The 24092-nt window shown below is 49.4% G+C and overlaps 1 protein-coding gene across 1 annotated transcript; it reads left to right on the forward strand.

Moving 5' to 3' along the window:
- The first annotated feature begins 6142 nt into the window (after positions 1-6142).
- Positions 6143-19526, forward strand: mllt11 (MLLT11 transcription factor 7 cofactor). The gene is made up of 2 exons (XM_043683973.2): positions 6143-6272; positions 19166-19526. Exon 2 carries the CDS (start codon positions 19188-19190, stop codon positions 19434-19436), a length of 249 nt encoding a protein of 82 aa, XP_043539908.1. The 5' UTR covers positions 6143-6272; positions 19166-19187; the 3' UTR covers positions 19437-19526.
- The last annotated feature ends 4566 nt before the right edge of the window (positions 19527-24092 follow it).

Genomic DNA, 24092 nt, shown 5'->3' on the forward strand with positions numbered 1-24092 from the left:
TGTCAGAGAGTCAGTGCTGAGGGAGTGGGCACTGTCGGAGGGCCAGCACTGAGGGAGTGGGCACTGTCGGAGGGCCAGCACTGAGGAAGCGGGCACTGTCAGAGGGCCAGCGCTGAGGGAGAGATTTCTGTTGGAGGCCCAGCGCTGAGTGAGTGGGCGCTGTTGGAAGGTCAGCACGGAGGGAGAGGGCACTGTCAGAGGGTCAGTGCTGAGGGAGCGGGCACTGTCAGAGGGTCAGCACTGAGGGAGCAAGCACTGTTGGAGGGTCAGCACCGAAGGACTGGGCACTGATGGAGGGTCAGTGCTGAGGGACTGGGCACTGTTGGAGGGCCAGCGCTGAGGGAGTGGGCACTGTGGATGGGGCAGCACTGAGGGAGCGGGCACTGTGTGGAGGGAAGCCATTCTACCCACTTCGACAGCTCTAGACCCTCTTGGTGTGACTATCCAATTGGGCTTTGCCAGTTCTTTCCCTCCCGTTGGGTGAGTTGAACAGGAGGGATTCACTGAAGGGAGGAAGGCTGGATGAACTCATGAGGGAGAAAGGAATAGGAGGATTGAGGAATGGGGGAGAGGGGCAGGGAGAGATGAAGGGGAGGGTCAGTGCTGAGGGGGCAGGAACTGAGGGTCAGAGCTGAGGGAGTGCCACACTATCGGAAGGTCAGTGCTGAAGGAATCCTGCAGTTTGAGGGTTAGTGCTGAGGGAGCACCGTGCTATCAGAGGGCCAGTGCTGATGGAGCACTGCACTGTCAGAGGGTCTGCACTGAGGGAGTTGCATACTGTCAGGGATGCCATCTTTCAGTTGAGATGTTAAACTGAAGTCTCAGTAGCCCCTCTCAGTTGGATGTAAAAGAAAATATTATTTTCAGAGAGAGAGAATAGGATTGTTCTTCTTGATGGTTTTAAAGAGCAGCATTCATTCGAAAAATATCTCATTGCTGTTTGTGGAAGCTTGCTGTGATTAAATTGGCTGCTATATTATAACAGAGACTTGTTGAAGGTGGCTGTAAAGTGTTTAAGGAATACATGAGCCATGACAGGCGATATAAAAATGCAAGTCCTTCATGTTTCCTACAATGGTTCAGTTAGTTTACCACCTGAGTCTCAGCTATCTCCCTTCATCATTTTTTAAAACTTGGTCTATTCTGATTGGGGGCAACGCGAGTTGGTTCAGCAAAGGACTTTAGGCAGCTGAGGCTGGGGAAGACAGTGATCCTCACATTATCCACTGACTACTGGAACAGCACTTCAGGGAAATGCAGAATTGGAAGGTCATGCTGTCTCACTCTGCCTGCAAACTGAAGAAGAACTGGGGCTGTGGTTCACCCCTGAGGACACTGCTGCCTGAGTCAGGAGACTGAGGTTCCCATTCCCCATTTGTCATCACAAGTTCAGTCATGGTCACATGATCCAGGTACAAGCGTTCTGTCATTATCACATGACACTGATACCATCAGCATTGTCAGCATGATGTGTGATCACATAATCAGTGTTGCTATGGTTAGTGTGATGACATCATCGATGTTGCCATCATTACAGGCAATGAGACTACTAGTATTGCTGTATGATGACATCATCAGCATTGCTGTCAAGAACATATGATGATATAATTGGTGTTGGCATAATTACATATGATGACATCATTGGCGTTGCCATCATTACAGGAAATGACATCTTAGTGTTACCATCGTTACATGCAATGACACCATTAGTGTTGCCATCGTTATGCGCGATAGCATTATCAGTGTTGCCATCGTTACGTGCGATTACATAATTAATCTGTTATTATCACAGAATGCTGACATCACAGTGTGACATCATTGGAGCTGGCAGTCGTCTTGGAAACCTCGAGGGTGAGTCATTTTTGAATTTCACATTTAATTATGACACAAGTTATAATTATATGTTAGGCCGAGGGGGTGTTAATATTGGCATTGGGTGAACATCAGAACGAGGAGCAGGAGTAGGCCATTCAAGCCCTCGAGCCTGTTTCACCATCAAATACATTCACAGCTGATCAGATTGTGGTCTCCATTCCACTTAGCTGTCTGCTTGCCCCCCGCCCCCCACCCCCCACCCCAACCACCACCCTCCCCCCATAACCCACGACTTCCTTGTTGATCAAAACTCTGTCAAAGTCAGCCTTTAATATGTTCCCTGAGCCAGCCTGCTCTATCTCTGCAGGAAAACATTCCATACACTAATGGAATTCCTCCTCATCTCCACCTTACAGGGGACAGGCCTTCTTTAGTACACTGCCCTGTTCCCCCCGCCATCCCCCAACAGAGATAAACATCCGCTCAGCACTCACCCGGTCAGAACTCCGCTCACCCCTCCCCCAACCTCCTCCCACCCTCTCAGGATCTCATATGTTTTAGTAACATCTAATTGAATACCAGGCCAAGTGATGACTGATGTTAACTACGTTGGCCAACAGCGGGCAGTGTGACTACTGACATTGCAGTAAGTTGTGTTATGCTACGATGAGGCATTAAGGCTGCTATTGGCAGTGTTCTTTGGAGTGGTCAAGAAACAGACACCTCATCAGATGGCTTTAGATACACAGTTCCCAAGGCTGGTGATTTCCCTCTCCTTGTGCCCATGGTCCACAAATAGATGGAGCTTAATCCCTGTGATAAATCGACAATTCCATTGTTGTTGGCCCGAGAGACAGCAGGCATGGCCCTTGCTTGGCCAACCTTACTTCAAGGATTCGGCCATGAGCCCTTCTTCAGGCTTGTGCCCGAAACGTCGATTCTCCTCCTCCTTGGATTGGTGCCTGACCTGCTGCGCTTTTCCAGCAACACATTTTTAAGCTCTGTTCTCCAGCCTCACTTTCCCTTACTTCAAGGATTCCCTGTCTCCGTGGAAACCAATTCTCTTGGGGGGGGGTGGGGGGGGCACCCAAGGGAGGAGGTCCTGCTCATTTCAGATCACCATCGCAAACTGATCTGGGATCTTCTCCAAGCACGTCGGACCTCAACATGGTTTTATGAGAGAGAAAGCATGGGTCACAGCCTGTCTGAGTTTCTTTGAGAAAATAACCAAGAAGATTGATAAGGGCAGAGTGGTAGACATTGTCTACATGAACTTTGGTAAAGCCTTTGACAAGGTTCTGCATGGTAGACTAACTAGTAACATGAGAATACATAGGATTCGGGGCGAGCTTGCCAATTGGGTACAGAATTGGCTTAACGACAGGAGACAGAGAGTGATGGTGGAGGGTTGTTTTTTTGGGCTGGAGGCCTGTGACCAGCGATATTCCACAGGGATCAGTGCTGGGTCCACTTTTATTTCTCATTTATATAAATGATTTAGATGAGGGATATATAAGGCGTGGTTAGTAAGTTTGCGGATGACACCAAGATTGGTGGTATAGTGGACAGTGATGAAGCTTATCTAAGATAACAAAGAGGTCTAGTTCAATGGGCTGAGGAGTAGCAGATGGAGTTCAACTCGGATAAATGCGAGATATTGCATTTCACTAAAACAAACAAGGGCAGGACTTGTACAATTAATGTTGGGGCCTTGGATAGAAACAGAGAGACCTAGGGGTTCAGGTACATAATTCTTTGAAATTTACATCTCATATTGATGGGATAGTTAAGAAGACATTTAGCATGCTTGCCTTCATTGGTTAGACCTTTGAGTACAGGTGTTGGGGACGTCATGTTGAGGTTGTACAGGACGTTGGTGAAGCCTCGTCTGGAGAACTGTGTCCAGCTCTCGTCGCCCTGTTACAGGAAGGAGATTATTAAGCTGGAGAGGGTTCAGAAGAGATTTACCAGGATGATGCTGGGAATGGAGGGTTTGAGTTATAAGAAAAGGCTGGATAGTCTGGCACTTTTATAGTAGGAGGGGTGACTTTATAAAATCATGAGGGGCATAGATAAGGTGAATGGCAGGTGTCTTTTCTCTGGGTTGGGGGATTTCAAGACTGGGGGCAGACTTTTAAGGTGAGAGGAGAAAGATTTAAAAAGGCCATGAGGGGCAATTTATTTACACAGAGGATAGTTCGTGTGTGGAATGAACTTCCTGAGGAAGTGGGTACAGTTACAACGTTTAAAAGACATTTGAATAAGTACTTGACTAGGAAAGGTTTGGAGGGATATGGGCCAGGAGCAGGGAGGTGGGACTAGTTTAGTTTGGGATTGTGATCATCATGGACTGGTTGGGCTGAAGGGTCTGTTTCCATGCTGTATGACTCTATGATTCTATGTGAGACCTGCTGGTAATGTAGCAGGTACAAGACCCCAGGTTTCCCATCACAGCCAATGGTAAGATGCTGTTTGTGAACAACCTCACCCGAGCAGTATTGGATGGAAGAGAGACTCAAAAATGACAATACCCCACCGAACGGGGTCATTGGGTTTCAACACCGGGAGGCTGTTGGATGTTGGAAAACAGAAGACATACCGATTCACATTTGGGCCGCCCTTAAGCCAAGGAAGTACTTTGTGAAGTGGAACATTGTCATCAAGTTGGGCAGCTGATTTGTACACAGCAAGATCCAACAAAATTCATACTCGGGCAACCTGCTTTGCTTTTTAACTGGGGGTGAATTGTCTTTTTCCCTAGGGTAGGGGAGTCCAAAACCAGTGGGCACAGGTTTAAGGTGGGAGGGGAGAGATTTAAAAGGGACCTGGGGCAACGTTTTCACGCTGAGGGTAGTGCGTGTATGGAATGAGCTGCCAGGGGAAGTGGAGGAGGCTGGTACAATTGCACCATTTAAAAGGCATCTAGATGGGTTCATAAATAGGAAGGGTTTAGAGGGATATGTGCCAAGTGCTGGCAGATGGGACTAGATTTGTTTAGGATATCTGGTTGGCATGGACGAGTTGGACCAAAGGGTCTGTTTCTGTGCCGTACAATGTCATGACTGTGTGGCTGTCACTGGAAGGGCCAGCATTTATTACCCATCCCTAATTGCCCAGAGGGCAGTTATGGATCAACCACATGTTTGGAGTCTGGAGTCACATGTTTGGGCGGCACGGTGGCACAGTGGTTAGCACTGCTGCCTCACAGCGCCAGAGACCCGGGTTCAATTCCCGCCTCAGGCAACTGACTGTGTGGAGTTTGCACGTTCTCCCTGTGTCTGCATGGGTTTCCTCCGGATGCTCCGGTTTCCTCCCACCATCCAAAGATGTGCAGGGTCAGGTGAATTGGCCATACTAAATTGCCCGTAGTGTTAGGTAAGGGGTAAATGTAGGGGTATGGGTGGGTTTCGCTTCGGCGGGTCGGTGTGGACTTGTTGGGCCGAAGGGCCTGTTTCCACACTGTAATGTAATCTAATCTAAACATGTAGGCCATACTTGATAAGGATGGCAATTTCCTTCCTTGAAGGACATTAGTGAACAAGATGGGGTATTTTTTCCGACAATGGATTCATGGTCATCATTAGACTCTTGATTCAAAATTTTTATTGAATTCAATCTGCCGAAGTGGGGTTCAAACCGGGGTCCCCAGCATGTTACCTGGGGCTCTGGATTAGCTGTCCACTGGTAATACCACAAGGGGCTTAGGACCTGGCAATACACTGCCTGGAGATGTGATGGAAGCATCAAGAGGGACATTGGACGATCGTCTGGGGAGAGAGAGCGTGGCAAGCGTGTGGGGAATTGGCAGGAGACGGGCATGGAGGTCACCATGCTCGCTTGAAGGGCTGGGACAGGCAATGATGGGCCGAACGGTCTCCTTCCGCACCGTAGGAATTGGGTGACGCTGCTTTGGTGTCTCATCCGGAGTTCGGATATGATTGAAAATCGTTTTCGCGATGCAGTGCTGGCTCAAACACCGGCTTGTTACAAAGACAGAAGAGCAGATGCATTCTAAGCCTACCCTGCACTCCAACATTGTGCTCCTTGCACCTGAATCCGTCTCCCTCCACCCGAAACATCCTGGTCTGCCCTGTGCAGCCTCTGCCCTAACACTGTTGCCTCGCTGGGCTGCATATTCCATTGTCTCTGGGCCTGAGCCTTGGGACCATCGGAGAGGTCCAATGGAAAGGGAGGAGGCAGCTGGAGACAAAGGCAGGCAGCTGGGGAGCTGCTCTTGATGGAATAATTCAGGCGTGAACTGTTCCAGACAGCATCTGCTGCATTGCAGTAGAGAGAGGTCTCCTGCCTGAAGGGGGTGGGGACAGCATCTCGAAGCTGACTCTCTCTCTCATATACAGACACACACACACTGCTCCTCACAGGCACATACAAAGAGCTCCCTTCAGCCGTCCAAGGCAGCGTCTCCTGGAGAGCGACACTTTTTTTTTCCGGATAAGGTCAGTATCTGTCTCATTTTCCTTCCAGATCATTATTTACTTTCCTCCCAGCAACACCTCAAATATTTAATATTTACCTGCGCTGTCATCGCTTAGTATATCTGGAGACTGGCGTTCATCTTAAAAGTGGATGCTTAAAACAACATTTCAAAACATTTTCTTTAAAAATGGTGCTGATTTATTAGCTGCGGGAAATATTAGCAAGAAAATATTTATTTTGTGCAAAGTGGAAGATTTTTGAGTATTGTCTTCAAATTTCCCTGATCTATTTTTGTTTATATCTATTCCTGGGTCAAATGGAATTCAGAGACAGATTTGGGATTTGTCTGTGTGTGTATGTGTGGCCTAAATTGGGCATCTCTTCAGGAAGATGCCAGAGGCTAGTGAAGAGGTCATCTTTCCCAGACTCTGTCAGCAGACTTGCTGCAGAATTGTTGCAAGTGCTTCTCTAGGGTGGGGCACACCTTTCATTGTAATATCTCGCAGACGATGAAAAATCACTCTCCGAGACACTGCTGAAGAGCACAGGGGAGAGAAGGGATCGCAGGGGGCTGGGTGGGGCGTTAGCCAAATTATTTTCAGCATTGTGGATAATTTAATCTGAGAGCTGAAACAGCAGCTGCTGAAAGCATTCGCAGCCCAGAATCAGCTGGGAAGGTGGCGATCATTTCTGCTGGTCATTCAGCTCTTCTAGCAAACCCCACCAATGACACAGTCTGCCTAGCTCAGTTATCCCTTCAGAGATGAATCTGGAATGTGTGTCGAGATCTAAATTGAGCATCCCTTGCTGAGAGGGCGTAGCACAGAGGATGAATTAAATGCGGTTTGCTAATTAATCGACATGGAATATAGCCGTAGAGCACAGAAACAGACCCTTCAGTCCAACTCGTCCATGCTGACCAGATATCCTAACCTAATCCAGTCCCATTTGCCGGCATTTGACCCATATCCCTCTAAACCCATATCCCTCTGTTCATATACCCATCCAGCTAAGTTTTAAATGTACTAGCCTCCAACCCCCCCCACTTCCTCTGGCAGCTCATTCCATACACGCACCACCCTCTGCATGAACAGGTTGCAGCTCAGGTCCCTGTTAAATCTTTCCCCTCTCACCCTAATCATGTATCCTCTAACTTCTGGACTCACCCTGGTGAAACGAACCTTGACTCTTCACCCTACCCGTGCCCCTTGTGATTGTGTCAACCTCTTAAGGCCCCCCCCCTCGGCCTCCTGGTCCAAGGAAGATGGAGCCTCTTCCTGCAGCTCAAACCCTCCAATCTTCTTGTAAATCTTTACTGTACCCTTTCAGGTTTCACAATGTCCTTCCTCTAGCAGGGTGTCCCAATACTCATTAAACGTAATTGACTATTCAAATATTCTGCACGTGAGTGGGCAGATTTCATTAGCGGACAGGTACTGATAATTAGATTAGATTGCCTACAGTGTCCACACTTAACCCACCCAGACCCATTCCCCCTTACTAATGCGCCTAACACTACGGGCAATTTAGCACGTCCAATTCACCCTGACCTGCACATCTTTGTGACTGTGGGAGGAAACCGAAGCACCCGGAGGAAACCCACACAGACACGGGGAGAATGTGCAAACTTCACACAGACAGTCACCCGAGGCGGGAGTTGAACCCAGGTCCCTGGCGCTGTGAGGCAGCAGTGCTAACCACTGAGCCACCGTGCCGCCCCTAATGTGAAACCGAATCATCTGACGCAGTTAGAATCAGCAACACAAAGCCTTTCTTTGTAGCGGGCGTTTGGGACCGCCTGTTTAGAATCTTTTGTTGCGTTTTAGGTCGTATTTCAGCCCCTTTGGTCATCCAGCACACTCGGGTATGGGAGGGGTGTGGGCAGATTGGAGGAGGGCTAGCCAGGCTGGTTATAAACAGCAGGCTGTGGACTGCAGCTTGCCTGTCCTCCTCCTCCTCTGCGGTTACATCCCTGGGAGAAGGAGCACGTGGTGTTCATCAACCCCCTTTAGATAGATGGGGATACAGTGCCTTATTTCCCCCCATCAAATCCATTTTGGTTTAGTCCTTTTCCGCTCTCCCCAAGGGGCAGCACAGTGGCTCAGTGGTTAGCACTGTTGCCTCACAGCGCCAGGTTCAATTCCTGTCTCAGGTGACTGTCTGTGTGGAGTTTGCACATCCTCCCCATGTCTGTGTGGGTTTCCTCTGGTTTCCTCCCAGAATGCTGAACAGGCTGGGGCTGTTTTCCCTGGAGCGTCGGAGGCTGAGGGGTGACCTTATAGAGGTTTACAAAATTATGAGGGGCATGGATAGGATAAATAGGCAAAGTCTTTTCCCTGGGTTCGGGGAATCCACAACTAGAGGGCATAGGTTTAGGGTGAGAGGGGAAAGATATAAAAGAGACCTAAGGGGCAACCTTTTCACACGGAGGGTGGTACGTGTATGGAATGAGCTGCCAGAGGATGTGGTGGAGGCTGGTACAATTGCAACATTTAAGAGGCATCTGGATGGCTATATGAATAGGAAGGGTTTGGAAGGGTATGGGTCGGGTGCTGGCAGGTGGGACTAGATTGGGTTGGGATATCTGGTCGGCATGGACGGGTGGGACTGAAGGGTCTGTTTCCGTGCTGTACATCTCTATGACTCTATGTGCAGGTTAGGTGAATTGGTCATGCTAAATTTGTTCAGGGATGTGTAGGTTAGGTGTATTAGGTCTGGGGTAAACGTAGAGCAGAGGGGAATGGATCTGGGTGGGTTACTGTTCGGAGGGTCAGTGTGGACCTGTTGGGCTGAAGGGCCTGTTTCCACACTGTAGGGATTCTATATGTATATCTAACTCCTCTCCCACCGCAATCATGATGGGAAGTTCTTGCAGTTACATGTGATTCTAGGTAGAAGAAAAAATATGCTGTAGCTCCCCACCCCCCTGCCCCCATCCCGTATCCACAGGGGATACATTCTAAGGCCTAACATGGATGCCCAAAACACGGATAGTGGCAAACTCCACTCTTTTAAATGGAAAAATTACCTCGTCGGCAGCCTCCTGGTTCATGGTTCTAGAATGTTCCATGGAATATTTTCAGGCCGCGACAAACCGTGGATAACTGAAACCTCGGAAGCCAATTCCGCAGTTACAATGGTCGCCCTGTAAATACAATCTCTGTCTCCAGTGGTGCAGTGACAATGCCCCTACCTCTGACCTAAGAGGCCTCAGTTCAAGTCCCCTCTGTTCTAGAGGCATGTCATAACTTCTGAACAGTGTTGTGAGTGTGGTGCTGGAAAAGCACAGCAAGTCAGGCAGCATCCGAGGAGCAGGAGAATAAGCCCTTCATCAGGAACCTCTGAACAAGCTGGTTAGGAAAAATAATGATAAAACTAGGCTTTAGGCCTCTTGTGGTGCAGTGGTAGTGAGCCAACCTCTGTCCCAAGAGACCCAGATTCAACCCCCATTTGGTCCAGAAAATAACAATTGGAAAATATCTATGAAACTAGTCTCGGTGATGGTGACCATGACGACAATCATCGATTGTGGTTAAAGACCCCAATGGGTTCACTAACTGGGAAAAGGAATCTGCTGTCCTTACCCAAGTCTGGACCTACACATGACTCCAGACCCCAGACAACGATGGGGTTGTCTCTTAACCACCCTCCAGCGTTGGCCCACCACTCGGTTAATGGTCAACAAACATGACTTTGCCAGCAATGCCTGCAGCCCACCAAAGGATTGGGAGAAAGAGAAGATGGTGGAAGGCTCCCTGTTGACCAGAGCTAGGCCCCAGTCTCCTTCCACTGGTTTAGCAACCCACCATTCCTGGCCAATCAAAAGTCTTCTCACTTGGATTATATTGAGGGGAGATGTCAGCTCACACCAGGATCAGGGGTATTGGGGGGCGGCAGGAGAGAGCAATTCTTGATCTCTCCCTCAGAGGCTTACGTGATATCCAAAAGATGGCACTTCCTACAGTGCGGCATTCCTTCAGCATTACTATCCAACAGTGCAGAGTCCCTCAGCGTTGACCTTCTGACAGTGTCCGCTCCCTCAGCACTGACCGTCCAATGGTGCCCGCTCCCTCAGTGCTAACCCTCTGACAGTGCCTGTTCCCTTAGCGCTGATCTCTGACAGTGTGGCGCTACCTCAGTGCTGACCCTTCGACAGTGCAGCACTCCCTCAGCACTGACCCTCTGACATTGTCTGCTCCCTCAACACTGACCTTCTGATAGTGCCTGCTCCCTCAGCACTGACCCTCTGACAGTGCCCACTCCCTCAACACTGACCCTCCCACAGTACGGTGCTCCCTCAGCACTGACCCTCTGACAGCACCCGGTCCCTCAGCACTGACACTCTAACATTGCCCACTCCCTTAGCACTGACCCTCCAACATTGCCCACTCCCTCAGCACTGACACTCCAACATTGCCCACTCCCTCAGCACTGACCCTCCAACAATGCCCACTCTCTCAGCACTGACCCTCCGACAGTACCCACCTTTGGTAGTTCATTCCATACACGCACTATCCTCTGGTCCTTTTAAAATCTTTCCTCTCTCACCTTAAACGTATACTTAAGGAGTTCTGAGGAAGGACCACTGGACTCGAATCATGAACTGTGATTTGTCTCCACGAATGCTGCCAAACCTGCTGAACTTTTCCAGCAATTTCTGTTTTTGTTAATGATTTCCAGCATCTGCAGTTTGGTTTTTATTAAACCTAGTCCCTCTAGCTTTGGACTACTCCAACCTGGGGAAAAAGACCCAGGTTATTCATCCTATCCATGCCCCTCATGATTGTAAGGTCACCCCCCCAACCCCTGACGCTCCTGGGAAAGTAGTCTCAGCCTCTCCCTCCAACCCCAGCAACATCGTTGCAAATCTTTCTGGACCCTCTCAAGTTTAAGAACATCTTTCCTATAGCAGAGAGACCAGAATTGAACGCAGTATTCCAGAAGTGGCCTTATCAATGTCCTGTACAGCCGCAATGTGTGACATCTCAACTCCCATACTCAATGCACTGACCAATGAAGGAGAGCAATAGCTATACAGACCCTTCAGTGCAATACATCCACACTGACCAAGTTTTCCAAACGAAACCAGTCCCAATTGCCTGCGATTGGCCCATATCCCTCCAAACCTTTCCTATTGAAGTTCCTATCCGAATGCCTTCTTAAATCGTGGAGATGTATTTGTAATTTTCCAAACCATTGACAAAATTCTTCAATCTAAGCAGCTTTGGAAAGTGAAGACTGCTTCCAGATAGGTACTAATGTGGATGAGAATACAAATATACTTCAGAAATAACCCCAACCCACGCTGGGTTTCCTCTGGGTGCTCCGGTTTCCTCCCAAAGATGTGCAGGTTAGGGTGAATTGGCCATGCCAAATTGCCCACAGTGTTAGGCGCATTAGTCAGAGGGAAATAGGTCTGGGTGAGTTACTCTCCGGAGGGTCGGTGTGGACTTGTTGGGCCGAAGGGCCTGTTTCCACACTGTAGGGAATCCAATCTAATCATCTTATCGTGAGGCATGATGTTTGTTCTGCACTTTTATTCACTGGATCCTATGACAGAAAGAGATGCTGCAGTTAGCCAGATGGGCAAATTTATAAAGATTGTCTTTTTAAGTGTCAATAATTGATTTGGTCTGAATCAATAGTTTATATGTTTGTAAACAGCTGCTTCATAGGCAGATTTGCAAAACCTAATCACAGAAGTGGATATTTAGATTCAAATACCCTTTCTCACAAAGGGACATATCAGATTAATCAGTAAGGGAATCAACAGTTATGGAGATGAGATTCCCTACAGTATAGAAACAGGCCATTCGGCCCAACAAGTCCACACCGACCCTCCGAAGAGTAACCCCACCCAGACCCACTTCCCTACTCTATTTTTACCCCTGACTAATGCACCTAGCACTATGGGGTAATTTAGCATGGCCAATTCACCCAACCTGGACATTTTTGGATTGTGGGAGGAAACCAGACCACTCGGAGGAAACCCATGCAGACACGGGGAGAATGTGCAAACTCCACAAACTAATGGGGGACTCGCTCCAAAGGGGAGTGGGGGGTGATTGGGGGACTCGCTCCCACAGGAAGTTGGAGGGAGAATGGGAGAATGGGGGAGTTGCTTCCACAATTAGCAGAGATATATTGCATGGGGGAGCAGGAGATAGATAGAAGGATTGGGTGAAGGGGAGGTAATGAAGATGAGGTTGGGAGGAAGCTGGTGCACACAGAGGGTCCGAATGGCCTGTTTTGCGTGCTATGATCCCAGACGACCAGGGGATCTGAGGCAGGAACTGAACCCAGGTCCCTGGCGCTGTGAGGCAGTAGTGTTAACCACTGAGCCACCATGCCACCCCGATTCTTAAGGGGCTTGACAGGGTCAATGCTGAGAGGATGTTTCCCCTCACGGGAGGGTCTAGGACCAGAGGGCACACCCTCAGAACAAAGGGGCACCAATTTGAGACTGAGATGAGGAGGAATTTCTTCTCTCAGGCGGTTGAGAGTCTTTGGAAGTCCTTGCCACAGAGAGCTGTGGGGGCGGAGTCCTTGTGTATATTGAAGATGTGGAAGTGCTGGTGTTGCACTAGGGTGGACAAGGTCAGAAGTCACATGACACCAGGTTATAGTCCAACAGGTTTATTAGAAATCACAAGCTCTTGAGCGTAGCTCCTTTGTCAGCTTGTGATTTCAAATAAATGGGTGGACTATAACCTGTGTGCTTTCTGACCCTGTGTATTTAAGGCTGAGATAGATTTGTCATCAGTTGGAAATCAAGGGTTACAGGGATAAAGGGCAGGAAAGATCACGATCCTATTGAATGTGGAACAGGCTCGAGGGGCCGAATGGCCTACTCCAGTTCCATTTCTTATGGTCCTATTTTCACTTTGTAAACCTCAGACCCATGAGAGACAGATGTCACTTCCCCCAATGAAATGAGGGCACCATCTGGCATTGCCCAGGCAGAGATGCCAAATCCAAGTCCTGACCAGTGACTGAGTCACAAATGTATTATTGGGACTGGCAACTGCTCGCTGCAAATACAGAAGGCTGACCATCCACATTTTTATTCTCCCTCGTCAGAATTTCTCTTCCCAGCACAGATCTGTAACTTTTTATAAGGCACTCTGCCTCATTTCACTTTCTGAGCAGGAGGGAAGTCAGTCAGGATTTCAAAGTCTTTGCTGAAATCAGGAGGCATGGTGACTCAGTGAGTTAGCACTGCTGCCTCACAGCACCAGGGACCTGGGTTCAATTCCTGCCTCGGGTGATTGTCTGTGTGCAGTGTGCACATTCTCCCCGTGTCTGTGTGGGTTTCCTCCCACAGTCCAAGGATGTGCAGATCAGGTGAATTGGCCATGCTAAATTGCCCATAGTGTTAGGTGCATTGGTCAGGGGTAAATATAGGATAGGTTACTCTTCAGAGGGTCAGTGGTGGGCTTGTTGGGCCTGCGTCCATACTATAGGGAATCTAAGTAAATCTACTATTCACATGCACCATACCTTTCCCTCCATTACCATCTCGAATATATTCAATGGCTGAAATTCTGTGGCAGAGATTTCCAAAGGTTCCCCCACACTTTCTGAGTGAAGAAATTTCTCCTTATCTCAGCCCCATGGTGTGGGACTGTGACCCCGATTCAAAATTCCCCCCACCTTCTGGGGGAAGTCATCAAAAAGGACCCGAGAGACAATGTTTTCACCCAGAGGTGTGTGTGCGTGTGTGGAATGAGCAGCCAGAGGAGGTGGTGGGTGTGGGTACAGTTACAACATTTAAAAGACTAGGAAAGGTTTCAAGGGGTACGGGCAGGCAAGGTGGGACTAGTTTAGTTTGTGAAATCTGGCCAGCTCGGAGCAAAGTTTCCGAGCTGTATGACTGTACCCTTTCTGTGTCTGTCCCATCACGTCTGGTAAGAATTCTAAAAACGTTGCAGAAATGCAACAGGCCTGAGGTGGAGAAAGCAGTCCCATGTTTTGACTCCGATAATGACCCTTCCTCAGGACCGTTAAGGAATCCATTTTGAGATCTAATCTCGTTCCACTGATCCCCAGAGAGCAGGGATCCAGTTGATCTGGTCTTTCCTAATAAGGCAATCTCTCAGTCTCAGGCATTAGTTGGGCCAACCTTTGTTGCACTAAACCAGACAATACTCCAGGCGTGTTCTCATCCTGTTTATATCTAAATGCAGTGAGACCGAGAAAAGAGCTCTGCATTCAAATACACTTCCACTCGGCGATGGGTGGGGGAGGCAAGGAGACAGTGGAGAACGATTATTGGGATGTACTTCTACTACAGTGTGGCTTCCCCACCATGATAAAGTACGATGTGGGGAAGCAGACCAAAACGGGGAGTAGGCCAATTGGCATATCCACCACCATTAAGTCAGAGAATGGGGACGGGGGGACGGGACATAATCCCACGAGGAGTGGGGGACATGTCCCACGGGGAGTTGGGGGGATAATGGGGGACTCGCTCCAAAGGGGAGCGGGGGGAGATTGGGGGACTCGCTCCAAAGGGGAGCGGGGGGAGATTGGGGGACTCGCTCCCACGGGGAGTCGGGGGAGAATAGGGGATCGCTCCCACAGGGAGTTGGAGGGAGAATGGGAGAACGGGGGAGTTGCTTCCACAGTTAGCAGAAATATATTACATGGGGGAGCAGGAGATAGATAGAAGGATTGGGTGAAGGGGAGGTAATGAAGATGCCGTTGGGAGGAAGCTGGTGCACACAGAGGGTCCGAATGGCCTGTTTTGCGTGCTACGATCCCAGACGACCAGGGTTCACAATGATGAGGCCGGATCTCCGTGCTGACCCCTGGCAAGCGAAGGGGACCCCAGCTGGTGGTTTTGCCTGGACACTGGCCAGTTCATACAATCGGCATTGTTCCTGCTTTACATCAGAAATAAATAATTCCTTATCAAAGGAATTGCGCTGCACTGCCATTCTTCCTGCAGAATTCCCAAGGTAGGAGCTGTGCAGAGGAAAATGATTTCAAAACAGAGAAAAGAACATAACTACTGAAAAATATGGGAGTATCTGCAGAGAATAAAAGTCAATAAATAATTCAATGGGAGTGAGTGAGTCATCGTTATTTAATTTCTCAGTCCTGGTGTTGCTAGGCCTACCTTTATCGGGGTCCTCGGGTCCTGGTAATAGAATCATAGTCAACAGGAGTAGGCCATTCTTCCCTTCGAACCCACTCTGCCCCTCAATACTATCATGGCTGATCATCCAAATCAGTCCCCTGTTCCTGCTTTCTGCCCGGTACCCTTTGAGATTATTCCAGAAAAACTAAGCTGTTGGATAAATGGGGGCTTCGGGGCAACATGACTGGTCTATGAATCCAAAAGCAAGCCTAGGCCAAGGTGAGACATGGCTCCAAATCCCATTTTCATCCCACTGAGTCCATAATGACCATTCAGAGAGCACCCCACTTGGACCCACCCCACTATCCCTGTCATCCTGCATTTCCCATGGCTAATCCACCCTAATCTGCACATCCCTGGACACTGTGGGACAATTTAGCATGGCCAATCCACCCTAACCTAAACATCCCTGGTCACTACGGGACAATTTAGCATGGCCAATCCACCCTAACCTAAACATCCCTGGTCACTACGGGACAATTTAGCACGGCCAATCCACCCTAACCTGCACATCCCTGGGCACTATGGGTAATTTAGCATGGCCAATCCACCCTAACCTGCACATCCCTGGGCACTATGGGTAATTTAGCATGGCCAATCCACCCTAACCTGTACATAGAGTCACAGAATCATAGAGATGTACAGCACGGAAAACAGACCCTTCATTCCAACTTGTCCATGCCAACCAGATATCCTAAATTAATCTCGGCCCATTTGCCAGTACTTAGCCCATATCCCTCAAAACCCTTCCTATTTCATATATCCATTAGATGCCTTTTAAATATTGTAATTTAAAAGCCTCCACCACTTCCTCTGGCACTCATTCCATACACGTACCACCCTCTGCAAGAAAATGTCGCTCCTAAGGTCCCTTTAAATCTTTCCCCTCTTACCCTAAACCTATGCCCTGTAGTTCTAAGCTCCCCCACCCCAGGGAAGAGACCTTGTGTATTCACTCTCTCCATGCCCCTCATGATTTTATAAACCTTAAAAAGGTCACCTCTCAGCCTCCGACGCTCCAGGGAAAACAGCTCCAGCCTTTTCAGCCTCTCCCTACAGCTCAAACCCCCTGACCCTGGCAACATCTTTTCTGAACCCTTTCAACTTTCACAACATCCTTCCTATAGCAAAATTGCACACAATATTCCAACAGTGGCCTAACCAATGTCCTGTACAGGCACAACATGTCCCCCTAACTCCTGTACTCAATTCTCTGACCAATAAAGGAAAGCATACCAAACGCCTCCTTCACTATCCTATCTACCTGCGACTCCAGGAGCTATGAACTTGCACTCCAAGGTGTCTTTGTTCAGCCACACTCCCCAGGACCTAACCATTAAGAGTATAAGTCCTGCTAAGATTCGCCTTTCCAAAATACAGCACCTCGCATTTATCTAAATTAAACTTCATCTGCCACTTCTTGGCCCATTGGCTCATCTGATCAAGATCTCGTTGTACTCTGAGGTAACGTACTTTGCAGATGAATATAGGCTCCAGGATCTGGGGGGGGGGGGGGGGGGGGGGGGGAACCCACTCACCTCCCTCCCACCCACCCCGAACACCTATATCCTCCCCACTTATAGAACATAGAACATTACAGCCCAGTACAGGCCCTTCTGCCCTCGATGTTGCGCCGCCCTGTCATACTAATCTGAAGCCCATCCCACCTACGCTATTCCATGTAAGTCCATTTACCTGTCCAATGACGACTTAAATGCACTTAAACTTGGTTAATCTACTACCATTGCAGGCAAAGCATTCCATACTCTTACTACTCTCTGAGTAAAGAAACTACCGCTGACATCTGTCTTATACTTATCTCCCCTCACTTTAAAGTTGTGTCCCCTCGTGTTTGCCGTCCCCATACTTGGAAAAAGGCTCTCCCTGTCCACCCTATCTAACCCTCTGATTATCTTGTACGTCTCTATTAAGTTACCTCTCAACCTTCTTCTCTCTAACGAGAACAGCCTCAAGGCCCTCAGCCTTTCCTCGTAAGACATTCCTTCCATACCAGGCAACACCCTAGTAAATCTTCTCTGCACCCTTTCCAAAGCTTCCACATCCTTCCTCTCATGCAGTGATCAGAACGTTACACAATACTCCAAGTGTGGCCGTACCAGAGCTTTGTACAGCTGCAGCATAACCTCCTGGTTCCGGAACTCAATCCTTCTATTAATAAAGGCCAAAACACTGTATGCCTTCTTAACAACCCTGTCAATCTGGGTGGCAACTTTCAGAGATCTGTGTACATGGACACCATGATCTCTCTGCTCATCTGCACTCCCAAGAATCTTACCATTAGCCCAGTACTTTGCATTCCGATTACTCCGTCCTCACACTTGTCCACATTAAACTCCATTTGCCACCTCTCAGCCCAGCTCTGCATCCTATCTATGTCTCTCTGCAACCTACTACATCCTTCGTCACTATCCACATCTCCACCGACCTTAGAGTCATCCGCAAATATACTAACCCACCTTTCTAAGCCCTCATCCAGGTCATTTATAAAAATGACGATCAGCAGTGGACCCAACACCGACCCTTGCGGTATGCCGCAAGTAACTGGACACCAAGATGAAAACTCAATAAGATTCTTTAGGCATGACCTACCCTTCACAAAACCGTGCTGACTGTCCCTGATCAGATTATTCTTTTCTAGATGGTTATAAATCCTATCACTGGTCTGTAATTACCAGGGTTGTCTCTACTACCGTTTTTGAACAAGGGAACCACATTTGCTATCCTCCAGTCCTCAGGCACTATTCCTGTAGACAATGATGATTTGAAGATCAATGCCAAAGGCTCGGCAATCTCTTCCCTTGCTTCCCAGAGGATCCTAGGATAGATCCCATCCAGCCCAGGGGACTTGTCTATTTTCACACTCCTTCAATGGTGGTCTTATCTTTTGCATCCAGTACAGAGGGCAGATAGGGCCTTGTGATTAGCACTTCCCCCTCATGACACTCCACCCCATGCCCCCACCCCCCACCCAGAGCTGCAATGCATGCGCCGGTCTCAATTTTCCCAGAATGAGCCTGTGAGTCTCTGGCGCATCAGCCAAGTTGTTGCCATGATGGATCGAGTGCCTTATATATAAATGCAAATCTCTTCTTTACAGTATACTGCTCCCTGAGTGCTTGTTTGCACCTCCCACAACCATTCTGGTGCCCTGATCTAAGGAAAGATGGACTGAGCATCAGAGGCAGTCCAGAGGAGGTTCACCCAGCTGATCCTGGGGACGGTGAGGTTGAGTAGGTTTGGGGCCTGTACTGATTGGGATTTAGAAGAATGAGAGGCAACCTTAGAGAAACAGACAAGAATTTTTGGGGGAGACGTGGAGAGGTTGTTTCCCCTTGTGTGGGAGAGTCTGAGAGCAGAGGGGCATCGTCTCAGTGTAAGGGTGGCCCGCTGAAGAGAGTGATGAGGAGAGAATGGCTTCTCCCTGAGGGGAGTGTGTGTGTGTGGAAATCTCTACCACAGGGAGTCTGAGTCACTGAGTATATTCAAGGCTGAGAATTTTCATCAGGAAGGGGACCGAAGGTTATGGGGTGAAAGTGGGAGTTGAGGGTGATCAGATTGGCCGTGATCTCAATAAATGGCGGAGGAGACCTGATGGGCTGAATGACCTCGCTCTGCTCCTATCTCCTAGGTTCTAAGAGCGAAGCCGGTTCTGTAAGGTTGACGTTTGATTTGAGTGCATTGCCTGAACCACTGACTATGAGTGAATTCCACCCCCCCCACCCCCTGCCCCTTCAATTCCTGCTCTCCTAGCTTCCTGTTTTTCAGTGCAAAGATGCTGGACGTCCTGAACAGCCAGTTTGACTCCTTTCTCTTCTGGAGGACCCCCATCCCTGTGGTGGACATCTCCGAGATCGAGGTGCTGGGGCTCGACGTGCCTGAGTCTGGCGCCGGGGGCCAGAGTACGCCTCGCAGCTCACGGGACATGGAGGAGCAAGACGGAACACTGGCCCAGTACAACACCTTCAACTTTTGGAGGGAACCCATCGCTAGTTTCAGTGGCCTCGACCTGGAACAGCTCTGAGTCAGCGCTCCGACGAATGCCGCCGTGAATGAGTTGTTAATGTATTGTTTCCCAGAATCCATAAAGTTTTACCGTGAACATGTGAAAGAATCGCTTGCTTTACTGCCAACGCGTCCCTGTCACCTTCAATCGCCCCTTCAAAACACACTGCGTGTAACGTCCTCCACTGCTCAGTTGTTCAGCTTCCTGTCAGGACGAAGCAGAGCAGGAGGAGGCCATTTGGCCCTCTGTCCGTACGCTGGCTCTTTTCCGGGACTGTCCCATCATTTCCGTTGCACCTGCCCAATGCCAGGGGGCGGCCCAGCAGCTCAATAGTTAGCACTCCCGCCTCACAGCGCCAGGGTCCTGGGTTCGATTCCACCCTCGGGCGACTGTCTTTGTGGAGTTTCCACATTCTCCATACCCCAGGTTTCCCCCAGGTGGTCCGGTTTCCTCCCATAGTCCAAAGATGTGCAGGTTAGGGTGGATTGGCCATGCTAAATTGTCCCATAGTGACCAGGGATGTGCAAGTTAGGGTGGATTGGCTGTGCTAAATTGTCCCATAGTGCCCAGGGATGTGCAGGTTAGGGTGGATTGGCCATGCTAAATTGTTCCATAGTGCCCAGGGATGTGCAGGTTAGGGTGGATTGGCCATGCTAAATTGTCCCATAGTGCCCTAGGGATGTGCAGGTTGAGGTGGATTGGCCATGCTAAATTGTCCCATAGTGACCAGGGATGTGCAGGTTGAGGTGGATTGGCCATGCTAAATTGCCTGAAGTGTGCAGATTAGTTGGATTGGTCCTGGGAAAGGCACAGTTATGGGATAGGGGATGAGGGTCTGGCTGGGATCCTCTTTGGAGGGTTGGTGTGGAATCGATGGGCCGAAAGGCTGAATTTCCCCACTGTGGGGATTCTATGATTCTAAGCACTGCATCGTGAACCCATTGCTAAAATAGGGATCCATTTCCCCTCCCTCCATCATCAGATTGGCAACATTGTCTGTTGATAGTCTCTGAAAGGCAGAGGAACAGGACAAAATCATTCGATTATGATGGATCCACTTTCAAATTCCCATCAATATGGTCCGCTCTCCCAACTGCCCCTTAATCTCCCCTTAAACTGCCCCTTAATAAAGATCTATCCATCTTCCATGCATCTCAGTTCTGATACTTTCAACTGACCCACGCTCCTCCCTCCGCCACCCTTTATGTGGGTGGGGTTGGTGAAAAGGGATAGTTTTGCCCTGAATGGCTTGGTTCGAATTTTCATGGTTTTGGACTGCGCCCCCCCCCACTCTCCTACACCTTGCGAGGGCATAGTTGCTTTCCATCGATCTTATCGAATCCTTTAACACACAGGATTCAAATCCCACCACGTCAGTCTGTTAAATTTGAGTTCGATAAAGATCTAGAGTTAAAAAGAAAATCAACTAATCTAACTGGTCAGGCTCACTAATATCCTTCAGGGAAGGTAATCTGTCATTCTTACCTGGTCTGTCCCAGGTGACTCCAGATCCACAGCAATGGACTTGACTTTTTAACTGCCCTTAGGTTTTGGCACATCCATGAGGGGCTTATGCCCAAAACATCGACTCTCCTGCTCCTCAGATGCTGCCTGACTGGCTGTACTTTTCCAGCGCCACTCTGGACTCTGATTCTCCAGCATCTGCAGTCCTCACTTTCCCCTACATCCAGCACACAATTTCTTTTCAAAAAATCTCATCGAGATCACCCCCTCAGTACAACATTTAAAAATGCATCTGGATGAGGACATGAATAGGAAGGGTTTAGAGGGATACGGGCCAAATGCTGACAAATGGGGCCAGATTAATTGAGGATATCTGGTCGGCGCGGAGGAGTTGGTGTTTCCTTGCTGTATGACTCTGTGCGCTGAAACTGAAGATAAAGCTCTCCCGACACTGTCCCCATCGGTTTGGCAAACTTGGCCAGCATGGACGAGTGGGGCCGAAGGGCCTGTTTCTGTGCTGAGTGACTCTCAATGGAGAAGTTGGGGGAACATCTGTGACAAGATGGCCTTTTAGATGGAAAAGGGCGCTCTGTCGGCCTTGGCATCATCACCCTGTTGTGTTGGTTGGTAAACGTTTTTTGCTTCAAAAACACTGGGATCGGGAAATTGAGGGGGTGGCGGGGGTGGGGCTGGGTGCCCTGTGTCGCAACAGAACTTAGATGACTAACTTTCCCCCTCCCAGTTGAGACGCAAAGCAGATGCACAATTGCAATGCTCTCCGCCCCACAATCTCTGTTCTTAATTTATCACACTCAGCCGCATGGTATGTTCACCAGAAAACTGACAAAAGGGGGCCACATCTCCTTGAAGAGACGGGCCTCGTTGAGGAACAAGCTTGGGAACAGAATAAAGTCACATTTAGCATGTCAAAAATAATCGTTTGCGGGTCTTGTTCATGTGAATTATTCACTTGACATTTTTGGTGCCTTAAATGTATATATTGAATGCGTTTTCTTAATGAATTTGACTTATAAGGCAACTGAGGGACACTGGGTTCTGTTATCCCAGAGAGGACCTAGTGACTAGTACCCAGGGGTTGATGGGACAGAGCGAGAGTTCAAGAGTGAACATGGGGTGGCCACCCAAAAGCCAAAGTGAAGGAATAAATGAAGGGAGAGGTAGCAGCAGATCAGTCAATGCTAACATTGGTTTGCAAATGTTACCGGATGCAGAGTTTGGGAAACATCAGCGTAGCCCTACTTTCAGAGCACTGGCTTATTTGGAGGGTTCTGGCTACTCAAAGGTTTGGTACAGGGAACAGAAACCGGCCACTCAGCCCATCTGTTCATGCTGCTATCTTCTGCTCCACCTCAGCCTCCTCCCACCGTCACCTCGGCATCTCCCTATCCTATTCCTCACTACTTTGTATGTTTATCTAGCTTCCACCCTTCAATTTATTACTACTCTTCACCTTCATTGTATTGCTACTGCTCACCTTGAATTCTCCCCATGGGAGTGAGTCCCCCATTCTCACCCCACTCCCTGTAGGAGCGAGTATCCCATTCTCCCCCCTCACACTCCCCATTGGACCAGATCCCCCATTCGACCCCCTCTCCCTGTGGGAGTGAGACCCCCATTCACCCCACTCCGCACAGGAGCCAGTCCCCCATTCTCCAGCCCACTGCCTGTGGGAGCAAGTCCCCCATTCTCCCCACTCCCCGTGGGATCGAGTCCCCCATTCTCTCCCAACTCCCCGTGGGAGCAGGTCCCCCATTCTCCCCCCATTCCCTGTGGGATCGAGTCCCCCATTCTCTCCCAACTCCCCGTGGGAGCAAGTCCCCCATTCTCCCCCCACTCCCTGTGGGAGCGAGTTCCCCCATTCTCCCCCCACTCCCTGTGGGATCGAGTCCCCCATTCTCTCCCAACTCCCCGTGGGAGCAAGTCCCCCATTCTCCCCCCACTCCCTGTGGGAGTGAGTCCCCCATTCTCCCCCCCACTCCCCGTGGGATCGGGTCCCCCATTCTCTCCCAACTCCCCATGGGAGCAAGTCCCACATTCTCCCGCCAACTCCCCGTGGGAGCGGGTGCCCCATTCTCCCCCCACGTCCCATGGGAGTGAGTCCCCCATTCTCCCTCAATCCCCGTGGGAGCGGGGCGAGTCCCCCATTCACCCCCCACTCCCCGTGGGAGCGAGTCACCCATTCTCCCCCCACTCCCCGTGGGAGTGAGTCTGCCATTCTCCCCCCACTCTCCGTGGGAGCGAGTCCCCCATTCTCCCCCAACTCCGCACGGCAGTGAGTCCCCCATTCTCCCCCTCCTCCCTGTTGCAGCAAATCCCACATTTTCCCCACTCCGTGGGTGAAGATGTTTCTCCTGAATTCCTGCCTGGATTTATTACCAACCGTCTTATATTAATGGGCATCCCTCCCCATCGAGTTTTGACCTTTCCCACAAGTGGAAATGCTCTCACTCTGTCCTACCACCACCTTACCATCCTGTTAAGTACCATTATCTGATCGTTATATACCTCGGGTACATGGACCTTCGTGAGACTCAGGTCTGCTGACCACAATTTCAAAGGTCTGAAGCCTTCTGGGACACTAGAGGAACACCAGTTCTGAAGAAAGATCTTTGGACCTGAAACATTAACTCCGCTTTCTCTCTCCACAGATGCTGCCAGATCTGCTGAGTTTCTCCAGAAAATTTCTGTTGTTGTTTTTCCACCCCACCTGCTGTTGGACGACGGGGTGGAATTGCTGGATTATTTCTCCCTTCACCCGTCTCCCTCACACACGTGTCTTTTGCCAGGACATGGTTCCACAGGGAGCAGACTCTCACCTGTACAATGTCAAGGACCCAGTCCACAGAGGGGAGACATACCCTGCTTTCTGAAAGAGTCGATTTTATTTTATTTTTAGAGTCATAGAGGTGCACAGCACGGAAACAGACCCTGTGGTCCAACTCGTTCACGCCGACCTGATATCCTCGATAAATTATAGAACATAGAATATTACAGCGCAGTACAGGCCCTTCTGCCCTCGATGTTACGCCGCCCTGTCATACTAATCTGAAGCCCATCCCACCTACACTATTCCATGTATGTCCATATGTCTGTCCAATGACGACTTAAATGCACTTAAACTTGGCAAATTTACTACCGTTGCAGGCAAAGCATTCCATACCCTTACTGCTCTCTGAGTAAAGAATCTAG

Source organism: Chiloscyllium plagiosum, unplaced genomic scaffold (genome assembly GCF_037043375.1).
Source record: "Chiloscyllium plagiosum isolate Xiang-an unplaced genomic scaffold, Cpla_swu_hap1 HiC_scaffold_50, whole genome shotgun sequence".
NCBI classification, from domain to species: Eukaryota; Metazoa; Chordata; class Chondrichthyes; order Orectolobiformes; family Hemiscylliidae; genus Chiloscyllium; species Chiloscyllium plagiosum.